At 29.3% G+C, this 12,887-nt stretch overlaps 2 protein-coding genes across 2 annotated transcripts; both read left to right on the plus strand.

Annotated features, from left to right (window-relative positions):
* Positions 1 to 844: 844 nt before the first annotated feature.
* Positions 845 to 1,650, plus strand: LOC128033892 (L10-interacting MYB domain-containing protein-like). The gene is made up of 2 exons (XM_052622387.1): positions 845 to 1,183; positions 1,276 to 1,650. The coding sequence occupies exons 1-2, from the start codon at positions 845 to 847 to the stop codon at positions 1,543 to 1,545; spliced, it is 609 nt and encodes a 202-aa protein (XP_052478347.1). The 3' UTR covers positions 1,546 to 1,650.
* A 2,883-nt stretch (positions 1,651 to 4,533) lies between these two features.
* Positions 4,534 to 6,699, plus strand: LOC105778036 (transcription factor MYB16). The gene is made up of 3 exons (XM_012601599.2): positions 4,534 to 4,910; positions 4,999 to 5,128; positions 5,644 to 6,699. Exons 1-3 carry the CDS (start codon positions 4,778 to 4,780, stop codon positions 6,434 to 6,436), a joined length of 1,056 nt encoding a protein of 351 aa, XP_012457053.1. The 5' UTR covers positions 4,534 to 4,777; the 3' UTR covers positions 6,437 to 6,699.
* The last annotated feature ends 6,188 nt before the right edge of the window (positions 6,700 to 12,887 follow it).

Here is a 12,887-nt window from a genome sequence, read left to right on the forward strand (position 1 = left end):
TTTGTTCTTTCTACCATCTAAAAGGGCTTTGATTTGGACAATCTAAAATCCAAATGGGTTCTCACCAGCCAATTCTAAAACCTTACCCATTTTTGCCCCATCATCCAAACCCATCACCAAGAGCTTGGTGTTCCCAACACAAAAAGATTGCTTGTGATGTACTAGTGGAAAGGATGAGTTCAATTTAAGTAAACAAATTATTAAAAAGAATATAAAGTTTGAGGTAGAAATATTAACAATGGAAAATAAATACACATAAGAAGAAGAGAAAAAGAAAAGAAATGGTAGCTTATTGTATAAGAGAGGCAAGTGAAGGTAGTCGTAGCCCACTGTGGATACTTAACACAGTAAAAAAATTTTCTAGGGAAATTGAAAGAAAGTTTGATGGAAGTGGGGCTTGTTAATCATAAATATAGAAATTTAACCTACTTTTAGCAGAGTCTATGTGAAGAAAGAAAAAAATAGCTTGGGTTAGGCCTATTTTTAAGGCTTGACAATTGTAATCCCGTTAATGTAAATTACTACATGTCCAAATATACCTTTTTCTCTGAATATTTCTCGCCTGCTTATTTTATTACAAATACAATATGTGAAAAAATGTGTGTTGTGCTAGTTATAAAGATTGAAAGCAAAGGCTTCAGCTTTTATAATAAATCCAATAGTTTAATATGGAAAAGAAATGACCCTTCCCTGTCTGGTAGGCAACAAGCTTCATTAATACTGTTATTTGTTCATGTATATAGTTAAATTTTTGATACACATGTAAACATATATATATTTATGTGACATTTTATTTTCTTGATTGCTTTACTGGCTGAAACGAATCTGTTCATATACACAATAGATGAGTACTTCGGCGGTTGAAGTTAGTGATGAAAAAGTGAAAGAAATGTGGGATAAGAGATTGACAGAGATATTTTGTGATATTTGTATTAAAGAGATATTGAAAGGCAATAGGCCTGATACTCATTTCACAAAAGATGGATGGTTGAAAATAATCACCAACTTTGAGAAAGAAACGGGCAAGGGTTTTTCACAAAGACAACTTAAAAATAGGTGGGATGCCCTAAAAAAAGAATGGAAAGCTTGGAAGAAACTTAAAGGCGAAGATACTGGTTTAGGGTGGAATCCTATAAAAAGAACCGTTGATGCATCGGATGAATGGTGGGAGAGTAGGCTCCAGGTACATTAATAATTCTAAATATTTTTTTTATTTTTTTCTTATTTATGAGGTTATTGTCAATTACTGTTATTAAACAATCATTTTATATGCAGGTTGTGCCTGAAGCTAAAAAATTTAAAACATCGGGCATTGATCTTGAATTCGAAGGGAAGTTGGACCAAATGTTCATGGGGATAGTTGCAACAGGTGATAAAGCATGGGCACCTTCTTCTGGTACACTCCGTAGTGATTTTTTTGAGGATGTTAACAACGAAATACCTGAAGAGAGTGAAGAAGAAAATATGAAAAATGATGTTCACATTTCAAATGATGTTCAAATTGATGGAAACGGTCAAAAAAGAAAAAAAACCTTGAGATGTTAAGTTCACATTTTAAAACTGGAAGAAAGAAATCCTTAAAGCAAATTGGAGGGACTGCAAGATTGTCCAGTCAAATAGAAAAATTATGCAATGCAGCTGACAATATGAGTCAAGCCATATCTAGTTTGACTGTTATGGATCCATATGGTATTCCACAAGCAGTCAAAATGCTTGACAGCATGTCGGAAGAAGTTCCAGAAGCTAGTCCGCTATACTTTTTCGCACTTAGATTATTGCTCAATAAGGACAAGCGAATTATGTTTTTATCAATTAATCCCAAGATTAGAGCTTTGTGGCTTAAGACGGAAATGGAGGATAGTCGAAAGTTTTCTGATCTTCTAGGGTTCAAAGATATCTATTTATGTGTAATCTTCTAGTTATAATGGCTTAAGCGAAGTATGTTTTTATCAATAGTTATTTATGCTTGGTTTTTGGATATTGAATTTATGTTTTACTTATTTATGTGTAATCTAGTTTTATTAATAGTTGTTTGTGTTTGGTCTTTAGATATTGAATTTATGTTCTACTTATTTTTTACTAAATTAGTTTTATCAATAGTTGTTTATATGTGATTTTGGATATAAAATTTATTCACAGGTGATGAGTATAGTTGAGGATTATAACGGTGATGAAAGTGATGATGAAAGGGAAAAGAAAAAGATTTTACAACGCATGGAATGTTTGAACCGATTATTTGTTGTTGCATCTTCTTCCGTGCAATTATGTTATGAGAAGTATATATTGAGGCAACCATGCATGGATTCAAAACAGTCAGGTGAGACATGGGTCCGAGAGATCCTTGACGGTCACGAATCACGTTGTATGATTAATTTTAGGATGTCTAAATTGGTATTCACAAGTTTGCTGAGAGTTTTGGAGACAAGATACAACTTGCAAACTTCAAGAAACATATCTTCTAGTGAAATGTTGGGAATTTTTTTATACATTTTGGGCACCGGTGCAAAAGTTTCCCAATGTCGAGAAAGATTTCAAAGGTCTAGATCAACAATAAGTCGACACTTTGCAGCTGTGCTTGAGAAAGTTTCAAGGATGGCCACTGATCTAATTGCACCCGAAGATCCTTTTTTTAGCTCAATACCCGAACAAATACGTAATGATTCTAGATATATGCCGGATTTTAAGGTTAAAATTTAATTTTATATTATTATATTTTAATATATTTGGTCGACTAAAAATATGCACGAGAGTAATATGATTATTTGTTCAGGATTGAATAGGTGCAATTGATGGTACTCACATTGCGGCTATTCTTCCACCAAATGAACAAATTCCCTATATTGGAAGAAAAGGTATCCCGACTCAAAATGTTATGATAGTATGTGATTTTAATATGTGTTTCACATTTGTCATGGCTGGATGGGAAGGATCGGCACATGACACTAGAATCTTTCTTGATGCAATTCGAGATCCAAAATATAAATTTCCGTACCCTCCAAATGGTTAGATATTTTATTTATATGTGATTTTTTAAATAATAAAGTATAAGTTCTTTAATTGATTATTTTTATTAAAAAAATTCTTGAATTAATTGTTTGTTATATTATGGCTTGTAGGAAAATATTATCTTGTTGATTCTGGATATCCTCAAATGAAAGGTTATCTTGGACCATATAGAGGTCAGCGATATAATTTACCTGACTTCCATAGAGGTAGACCGATATCTGGTAAAGAAGAGATATTCAATCATTGACATTCATCATTACGTAGTGTGATTGAACGAACTTTTGGTGTTTTGAAAAAAATGGGTCATTTTAAGGGATATGCCAAGTTATAGTTTTGAAAATCAAACGATGATCGTTGTTGCTACAATGACGATACACAATTTTATCTGAAAACATGTCGGTCGAAATGATGCAGATTTTATGGAATACGAAGATATTAACTCGGCATATGAGAATAATATTGATTCAGAAAATGGGCATGGTCTAGAAAGTGATGATGACGACGACGACGACGATGATAGTGATGATGACGGGAAATCAAACAATTTAAGTGGTTTTGAAATGGAATTAACAAGAGATGCTATAGCTTCTAGTTTAATAAATTCACTTTAAATTGTAAATGCTATTGTAAAATTTTTAGTATTTATATTTTATATATAATTATTATCTCTTTTAAAACTTCAATCCAAATATATGTAATATTTTAATTTGTTAGGTTTATGTTTTCTATGCTATGTTTACATATAATATGAGTTATATATTCAAATACATTTTAAAATAAAATAATACAAATGTGTTAAAAGCATTAATTAAAAATAAAAATAATTTTATAATAATACAATTGTGTCAATATCTAATTACAAATATTTAATTATTATATTTAATTATAGTTTATATATTCTAATTAAATTTAATAATTAATATTAATTACTTAGAAATATTTAAAATTAATATTATATATTAAAATATTAACAATAAGTTATAATAAATTATTTTTTTATATTTTTGCTAAAATATCATAATATTAACTAATTTGAACATTATTTAAATACATATTTGTTACTTTATAATATCATGTATAAAATGAACATTTTATTCTTCAAAAGCACTTTTTGACAGCAATGTCAAACACTCAAAATTTTCAAAAGCACTTCTCAAAACCACTTTTCCACAGCACTTTTCAAAAGTAAGGAAGAATTGGCCTTTAACCTTCAATAAATCTAAAAGCAGCTGGAATTATTAAAATACTTTGTTTTTATTGAAATTCAACTTTAGTAGCTAATTAATACATCTTAAAAAAAGGGTCAAAATTTTAAAGAAGTCACATCACAGTGAGTAATGTAATGTAAGAAAATTTTGAGAGAGACTTGAAATATTAGATCTGACCCCATACCATTTACTGTACCCTTTTGCTTTCTTAATTGTGAGGACCCAAAAATCCTTCGAAATCTCCATTTTGGCCATACATAAATGGGACAATTTTTGGATGCCCTATGAATCAAGTAAAGCAAAGCTACGTAGTGAAGTAATGTTAACTAAAGTTGGGTTTTAAATTCTTCAGTGCAAATGTTACTTTAGCATATACTCTGACCATCCCATTTATTTGGCATACCTTTCTTCTCTGCCCATCTCTTCATTTACAAACACAAGCTTCCTCCTCTCTCACTCTTACACAAGTTTATCACATCTTGTGTAAGTAAGAGTGCTGTTAAAACAGAACCCAACTTAAATTTCTTCTTTCTTTTCTCATTTAATTTCACTATATTGTACCAATGGGGAGATCACCTTGCTGTGACAAAGTGGGGTTGAAGAAAGGACCATGGACACCAGAAGAAGATCAGAAACTCTTAGCTTACATTGAAGAACATGGTCATGGAAGCTGGCGTGCCTTGCCGGTCAAAGCCGGTGACTAAACCCTAGCCTTACTTTTCTTGCTTACTTTATTCTCATTCCTCTCTCATTCTCAAATTTTCTTCTTTTACTTTCTGTTTAGGTCTTCAAAGATGTGGGAAGAGCTGCAGGCTTAGATGGACTAATTATCTCAGACCTGATATCAAGAGAGGAAAGTTTAGCATGCAAGAAGAGCAAACTATCATTCAACTTCACGCCCTTTTAGGGAACAGGTCAAGAAAATTTCATCACAATGTTGCTTGGTCAGAAATGATAGTTTTTTCTTTTCTTTTTTCCATCAAGACCCTTGAATATATATTTCAGAGTTTTTGTCCGTATCACTTTAAAACACTAGCTTGTTTTCTGAACTTGGGTGTTCTCAATTTCTCAACCTATTTTTCCATATTTGGTTTTCAAAACCTCATTGGATTCAGCTGTATATATATTTGTATATAATGACCGGACACAGTTACTTAGACGTTGAACTGCTGCCAGTCTACCCTCTCACCTATAAAACCCTTTTTTATTTATAGTATGGTATCTTTAAAAGAGTAATGGGTTTTATTTAACTCGCAAATCAGTTTTTTGTTTTCATTTTTCTTCCGTCATTTTCTTGTCTATCTGATCAATGGTTTTGTTTTCTTTATCTTTTAGATGATTGAAACATCGAAAGAAACTGTTTTGTGGGCAGTTGACGGTTTCTTTTATCTAGGTTTTGGATAAAGGTTGTGTTTTTTTGTGTCTTCAGGTGGTCGGCTATAGCCACTCACTTGCCAAAGCGAACAGATAATGAGATAAAAAACTACTGGAATACTCATCTTAAGAAAAGGTTAGCCAAATTGGGGATTGATCCGATCACTCACAAGCCAAAATCTGATGCTTTACTCTCCACTGATGCTCAATCCAAGAGTGCAGCAAACCTTAGCCATATGGCTCAGTGGGAAAGTGCTAGGCTTGAAGCTGAAGCGAGATTGGTTCGAGAATCAAAGCTACGTTCACATTCACATTCATTTCAACACCGCCTCACTCGTCCACCAACAGCAGCTTTTGCTTCTTCAGCGGGTCGGCTTGTGAATAAGACAGCTTGGAACAGTACTGCTGGGTGGAGTAAATCCAGTGAAGTTAATAATGGTGTTGTAAACAATGGATTTGGTGACCTCGAATCTCCCAAATCAACACTTACTTCCTCAGAAAATGGGGTTGGATTGAGTTCAATGGGTATGCCAGATTTTGTTGGCACTGCATCAGCTTCATCTGAGATCAAACAAGAAGGTGAACAAGAATGGAAAGGCTTTGGAAGTTCAACTAATTTGGCCATGGAGAATGGGTTCAATGATATTGGAAACGCAATGGAGGATGGCTTCATTAACCTTCTTCTCAATGATTCCACCGACCCCAGTTTATCAGATAGTGGCAAAGAATCTGATGGAAACAGCGGTGATGGTACTGCCAGTGATGATCACTATGAAGATAACAAGAATTATTGGAACAGCATTCTTGATTTGGTGAATTCTTCCCCATCGGGCTCACCAATGTTCTAAACAATTAATTAATGCCTTTTGGCCTAAATCAAAAGAGCCATTAATTACATTTTCCACTTGTTCTTAAATATTGGAAATGCCGCATCAGATGATTATACGTTTGCCCCCAAAGTATAACAGCGTTGAGAAACCTCACTCACTTCTTCAAAACAATGGAATGTACACTAGTAGCTTTTCACTTTTAGTAGTGTTAAAGTTGATAGAGGGTTTAACATGTTTGAGTTAAATTCAATGATATTTCAGTTCAACCTTTTTCTTTTTCATATTTTTTTAATTTCCTTTTTCTTTTTATATATAGAAAAGTCCAAAATAAACAAAGAGATGTATTTATGACTGACTTTAATGCTGGTAGTTTCGGGTCACATCATTTTACATTCATCAAATTGCAATTCCAGGTTTACTTTATTTATTTTCATTTACAATATTGTTTTTTAATTTTACATCTAATTTGGTACGTCAATTTGCTTGCTATATGACAAGCAGTTGTAATATTTTTCGTACAAACCAGAAATGGGTATTTTTTCTGATATTTCCTATTTAAAACCCGTAGTTGTTTTTTAATAATATCAACAGATTTTAAGAGAAATATGTTGAAACTAAATAATGAAGAATATTTAGTAATGGATAATGATTAAAAGAACATTGGTGCACGATTGCACCACTCTAAAAAGGTGGCCAAGTAGAAAGAGTATGATAATCCTAAGGAAAGCAAGTTATGTAACATACCAATTTTTTCCTTTTTTTTGCCAAACACTTCAAAAATGTTTGCATTTTAATGTATTTTCTTTTTTAATCATTTTCAACGTTATTATAAAGGTTTTCTTTTAAAATGTATATATCTTCATCTAAATAATCTTAGATTTTCACTTTTTTAATATATATAATCATTTGTTGCTGCACAAACATATTTATTTTCCACTTGTATTAAATTTTAAATTTTCAATTTTAACATTCAATGTTAAATGATGTATTAATTTTATTTCCACATTAATAAGAACAAGTTTTTATATAGACCTAAAATCTCATTTCTCTTGTTTTCTTAAGCAATGTGGGATATAAGATAATGTTTATATATAGACTCATGAATAGGCTTGCAACTTGCTCCTAGACAATGTACGATTGCTTCCTTAAATTGTGATATATAGACAATGTGTATATATATAGACTCATGAATAGGGTTTTTCCACCACTATGCCTAAATAATTATTTTATTTAGATAAAAACCCAAATTATTTAATTTAAATATTTTTTTCACCAATTTTTGAGTATCACAGTTCCAAATCCTAAAGAATTTGGAAGAGTATGGCCCTACTCTCTTTTGTAGAGACAAATCTTAATTTTTGTTTTCGTCCATACATATTATTATTTGTTAAAATAGATTGAAGTCTCCATATTCTTGATAAGTTTAGAATTTAGGCCTTTTATTTTTATTTCAAATAATTCAGTTTCTCTATTTTTGAATTTAAAATACAAGTCTAATTGTTAATATTGTTAAAATGATTTTGTTAAATTTATTAGTGTGACTAAATAAAAAAATCACAAATATTGTAACATTTATATTGATGATTAAACTGACCAACCCATCAATTTTGATTTAATCGTTCAACAATATTTAAATAAAAATTCAAATTAGCTCTAGATTTTGTAACAAGTGTTGAACTCGATTTCCAACATGTAGCTCTAAATCATATCGATAAAAGACAAAACTGAAAGTTGTGCAAAAAAAAGAAAGAACATTATCCTTAAATCATAACTCCTTTCGAGTAAATTATAAACCTTCAACCCAACTATTTTAAATATACATTTAGAAAAAAATTAAAATTTATTTTTGAGTATGTGAAATATAGATTTTAACTAGTATGCAATGTGGAAATTAATAATTTTAAATACTCATTTTAAAAATAATATATATTAACTTTATTTTTTATTATATTAGATATAGACTTTAGATTCGCTCTTTTCATATAAATCAATCACTTTAAATACAATATTTAAACATTAAAAAAGACATTGAGTTTATTATTAATCATATAAATACAATCACTTTATGATTTTTAAGGAATATATTTTAAGAAAAAATCAATTCACATACTAACAACTTAAATTTCATAATCCATGTCTTAAAAAATCACAATTTATATTGAACAATTATCTTAAATTTAATTTTTATAAGTAAATATATTCATGAGTCTATATATACATATATCTCATATTTCACATTGCTTAAGAAAACAAGGGAAATGAGACTTTGGGTCTATGTAAATACCTGTTTTGTAAGTTTTTCCACATTAATAGGTGGCACCAAAAATAAATAAATAAAATTGGTGTTGCCAGTTTTAGTGTTGATGTGGCAAAAACAAGCGTTTTATTGGTCAAGGGGAAAAGGACTTTTTGAGTCTCCACTGAAAACGGCACTAGTTAGGCGCGTTTTTATAAAATCGGCCCATTTTTGTTAATTTTAATAAAAGTGGCACATTTTCATTATTTTGAAAAAAAATGGGCCTTTTCTGGTAATTCAACCGACTAAATTACTAAACGTCGCTATTTTTAAAAAAAATCACTGGATTAAGCTATTTTTTCAAAAATTAAGGGACTGGTCTCATTTCCTTTGTTTTCTTAAACGTTTTTGTAAAATTGACTTAGTCCCATAATTTTTCAAAAATATGGCCTAAACCGATAATTTTTTAAAAAAAGTGACATTTTTTAGTAGTTTAGTCGTTTATAACACTAAAATCTTTCATTTAAGAAAAAAAATTGATATATATAATTCATGGTAGTGTCGAATTCTAAAATATTCACATCTCAACATAATGCAACAAATGATTAAATTTTTATGTATTAACTTGGTTAGTATCAATATTGTTGTCAGTACAAAAAGAAGTTTAACGTACTTATTCTCCTATTTTAAAGTTGAAGAGAAATTATAAAAAAATGCTACACCCAATCTAACATCCATTTGTATTGACAACCCGAAAATAATGAGCGTGGGATACATCTATAAGACTAATGTTTTCCGTACCAAAATGTATGAGGAGTTTTGCAATTTTGTTAGAAAGCTACTTGATTTTCTCAAAATTCATGCTCCAAATTATATTCTTGTCAAAACTTTCCGGTTCCAATAACATGTCAACCGCTGAAAGGACATTCAGCAACTAATACAAATCAACTAAACATTAATTAATTATTTAATTACCCCAAAAAGAAAAAAGGATTGCCATCACCTTACCAAGTTCATTCAATATTGTGACCATCCAGCACCGAAAACAAACCCAGATTGCACTCAATATTCGAGGCTAAAGCAAGTCCATGTGCATGTATGCAAAAGCAAATACATCATTAATGATCTCTTTCCATACTCAATATTGTCCCTCCCTTATTTCCCATAATCATTTTATCATTTCTTGATTACGTCACTAACTTAATTAGCTTAGAGTTTAAATTCTTGTCTAGTTATCAAATTGGGTATCAAACGTGTATCTAAGTGACAAAATAAAAATTATGTCTCCGAGTTTATGCAATCAATGTAAGGATGACATTTCTCTTATCCTCGATCTTTATAAATATCTATATATAATCATGTTCATATACATGTCTTAGTATACTTGACATGGTAGTCTCACGTGCTTAGAAACATGCAGAGTTAGATTATGAAAAGTTTTCGTTTTGGTCACTTCGTTAAAAAGAAAGTAATAATTTAGTCAATGAACTATTCAAAAATATTTATTTAAGTCTCTGGGTTGTTAAAATAGATGTCATCTGCACCAATCAAATAATGGTGAATTGTCGCTTAGAACTCACTGGTAGAACTTTAAAAAAAAAAATAACAATCCAATGACTTCAATAAAAACTTTTGAATAGTTCAATAACTTAAATCAAAATTTTTGAATAGTTTAATGACCAAAACAAAAATTTATAATTTATTGACTAATGATATAGTTTACCTTTCCATTTTAACTTTTTGAATAAACAAATAACTTTTTCAGGTTAAGAAACTGTTGAGATCCTGTCATTAGTTTCTAGTATACTAATCATCACTATCTATATGTGTAGGACTAGAGGTGATCATGGGTTGGGCGGCTCAGCCCGGCCCGAAATATGAGAGGATTCGGGTAAAAATATAGGCCTGAAATATGGGAGGGTTTGGGCAAAAAACGAGACCTGTTTAGAAAACAGGCTGGGGCTCGGGCAAAACTTTTTTGGCCCAGGCCCAACCCAAATATATAATAAATATATATATTTTTATTTTTAAAATACATTTCCCATTTCCCCATTTCTCATTACACATTTAGTATTTATATAATAAATATATATAATAAATATATATTTTTTATTTTTTATTTTAAAGTATTTTTAAAATAATTTTTTTATTTTTAAAATATATTTCCAAATATAATAAATTAGTTGCAAAAAGGACGATGAGGATGCTGGTTCTTCGGTTGCTTTTTAGGATACTTCCTTTATAATTGTTGAAAATTTAATTTAACTTACAATTTATATTTTGTTATAAAATTAAATATGTTGATTGGTTAATGTATGGATATTCTGGTTGGTTGATTATATTTTGCAGGTATTTTATACAATTTTGATGTTTATAAAAAAAAAAAGGCTAGGTGCCTGACCCATGATCACTTGTATGTAGGACTCAGAAAAGATAATGAAGAAGAGCTTGACCAGATAAGCCTCCGAATTGGACTTTGAAAAGTGCATTTTTGTTTTATTTTCTTGTCAAAATAATCTTTTAGAATCAACATAATCTCATCTATGTTTTCCATTTTGTCTAAAAGATATATGAAAAACTAAAGCTGCAGACATAAGCATGTCGAATATCAATTCTCAAATCTGGATGATAAAACAGAGAATAGAATAAACACATGTTGTATGTTTCATCAAATTGGGTGGCTTGAATAATGAAGAACAGAAGTGGTTTCATGATACATCATTTATTATAATTTCAGAGCATAAAATTATTTTGCGTATCAAAAGCAGCTAATGAGCTGGTTGCACCAGAAGAACTGAGCTTATGCGAAGAAGAAAAATCTTAGATGGTCCCCCTTAGGCCACAAATGAATTAATTTAATTATTTGCTTCATCAATGAATCACACATCCCCCACAAGTGTAGTCATTATTCTTGTTTCATTTCATGCCAATGATTTAATCTCATCAAAATTCGAGATTATTACTTTCCAATACATAGTAAGGTAGGCGGTGCACCTAACCAAAATTTTACAACATTTTTTTTCTTTTACAACTTTATTTTTTTCTTACAAAAATATATTTTATTCCATCAATAAGCGATACAAATTCCAAGCAATAAATATTTAAGATGTTCTATAATTTACAATTTTCATAATTATATTAAAACTTTCGAATATTAGTAATTATTTTATAATTTTTAAGTTGAGTGATTAAAACATAGACTTATTAATAGTTTAATGATTTTGGATGTAATTTATCTTTTGATAATTATATTTAATACTAAAATGTTATTTAGTAAATACTTAAAATAATACTATTTAGGATTAAACCATTAATTATTTTAATATTTTAAATATTATAATAATTATTAAATATTATTTCTTTATATTTAGTTATTATTATTTTTACGAGATCAAATAACATTGACCTAAATATGAAACTACTACTTTATTATCAAGAAAATGAAAATATTAATTAGTAAAATATTAAAATAAAACTATTTATAATTAAACTATCAATTTATACTAATATTTAATAATATTTAAGTTTAAAATATTAGATTAATATTAAACTCTTAAAATATTAAACATTATATTACATATTTATATCATTAAAAAGTAATAAAAAATAAATACAATAATGGAACTTTTTAAAAATTAAAATATTGATAATATTACAATTTATGATTAAAATGATATTATTTCTATATCAAATAATTTGTATTAAAAGAATTTAAAGTATCAATTATATTACCAAACTTACTATTAGTATTGTAATATAAATTATTAAAATATTGATATGTATGATTCATAATATTTAAATTATTAATATTAAAATGGTGAGATACATTATACTCTCAATTGGAGGATTGATTCAAACATGAGAAACAATATTGTTAGGGGTAATTATGAATCCCAAAAGATTAATTTCTAGATATTGGAAAACAGATATAGATGATACCTTAGTTTTTTTAAAAAACATTTTAAATAAAAAATTGATTATTTTTTATTTGTATTCCTCATGCTCATTTTATAGGTCATGTTTGAGATTCGTGGTTGCTTTTCCAAATAATGTTGCATTCCAATATTTTTTAAATTGGACTGGTGGCCAAACTGATTAGGCCACGGATTCACCGATTTGACCAAACCGATTAAAATATTTTTAAAAATTTTAAAAAATAAAAAAAATCCTGGTTCAATCAGTTCAACCAATTTTCAACCATTTATTCGTACCGGTTCTCGATCTAACTGGTTT

This window comes from Gossypium raimondii, chromosome 10 (assembly GCF_025698545.1).
Source record: "Gossypium raimondii isolate GPD5lz chromosome 10, ASM2569854v1, whole genome shotgun sequence".
NCBI classification, from domain to species: domain Eukaryota; kingdom Viridiplantae; phylum Streptophyta; class Magnoliopsida; order Malvales; family Malvaceae; genus Gossypium; species Gossypium raimondii.

Coding starts and splice junctions, on each gene's coding strand:
- LOC128033892 (XM_052622387.1), top strand. CDS start 845: ATGAGTACTTCGGCGGTTGAAGTTAGTGATGAAAAAGTGAAAGAAATG. Junction 1,184..1,275: donor GGTGGGAGAGTAGGCTCCAG/GTACATTAATAA, acceptor TTTTATATGCAG/GTTGTGCCTGAAGCTAAAAA.
- LOC105778036 (XM_012601599.2), top strand. CDS start 4,778: ATGGGGAGATCACCTTGCTGTGACAAAGTGGGGTTGAAGAAAGGACCA. Junction 4,911..4,998: donor TGCCTTGCCGGTCAAAGCCG/GTGACTAAACCC, acceptor CTTTCTGTTTAG/GTCTTCAAAGATGTGGGAAG. Junction 5,129..5,643: donor CACGCCCTTTTAGGGAACAG/GTCAAGAAAATT, acceptor TTGTGTCTTCAG/GTGGTCGGCTATAGCCACTC.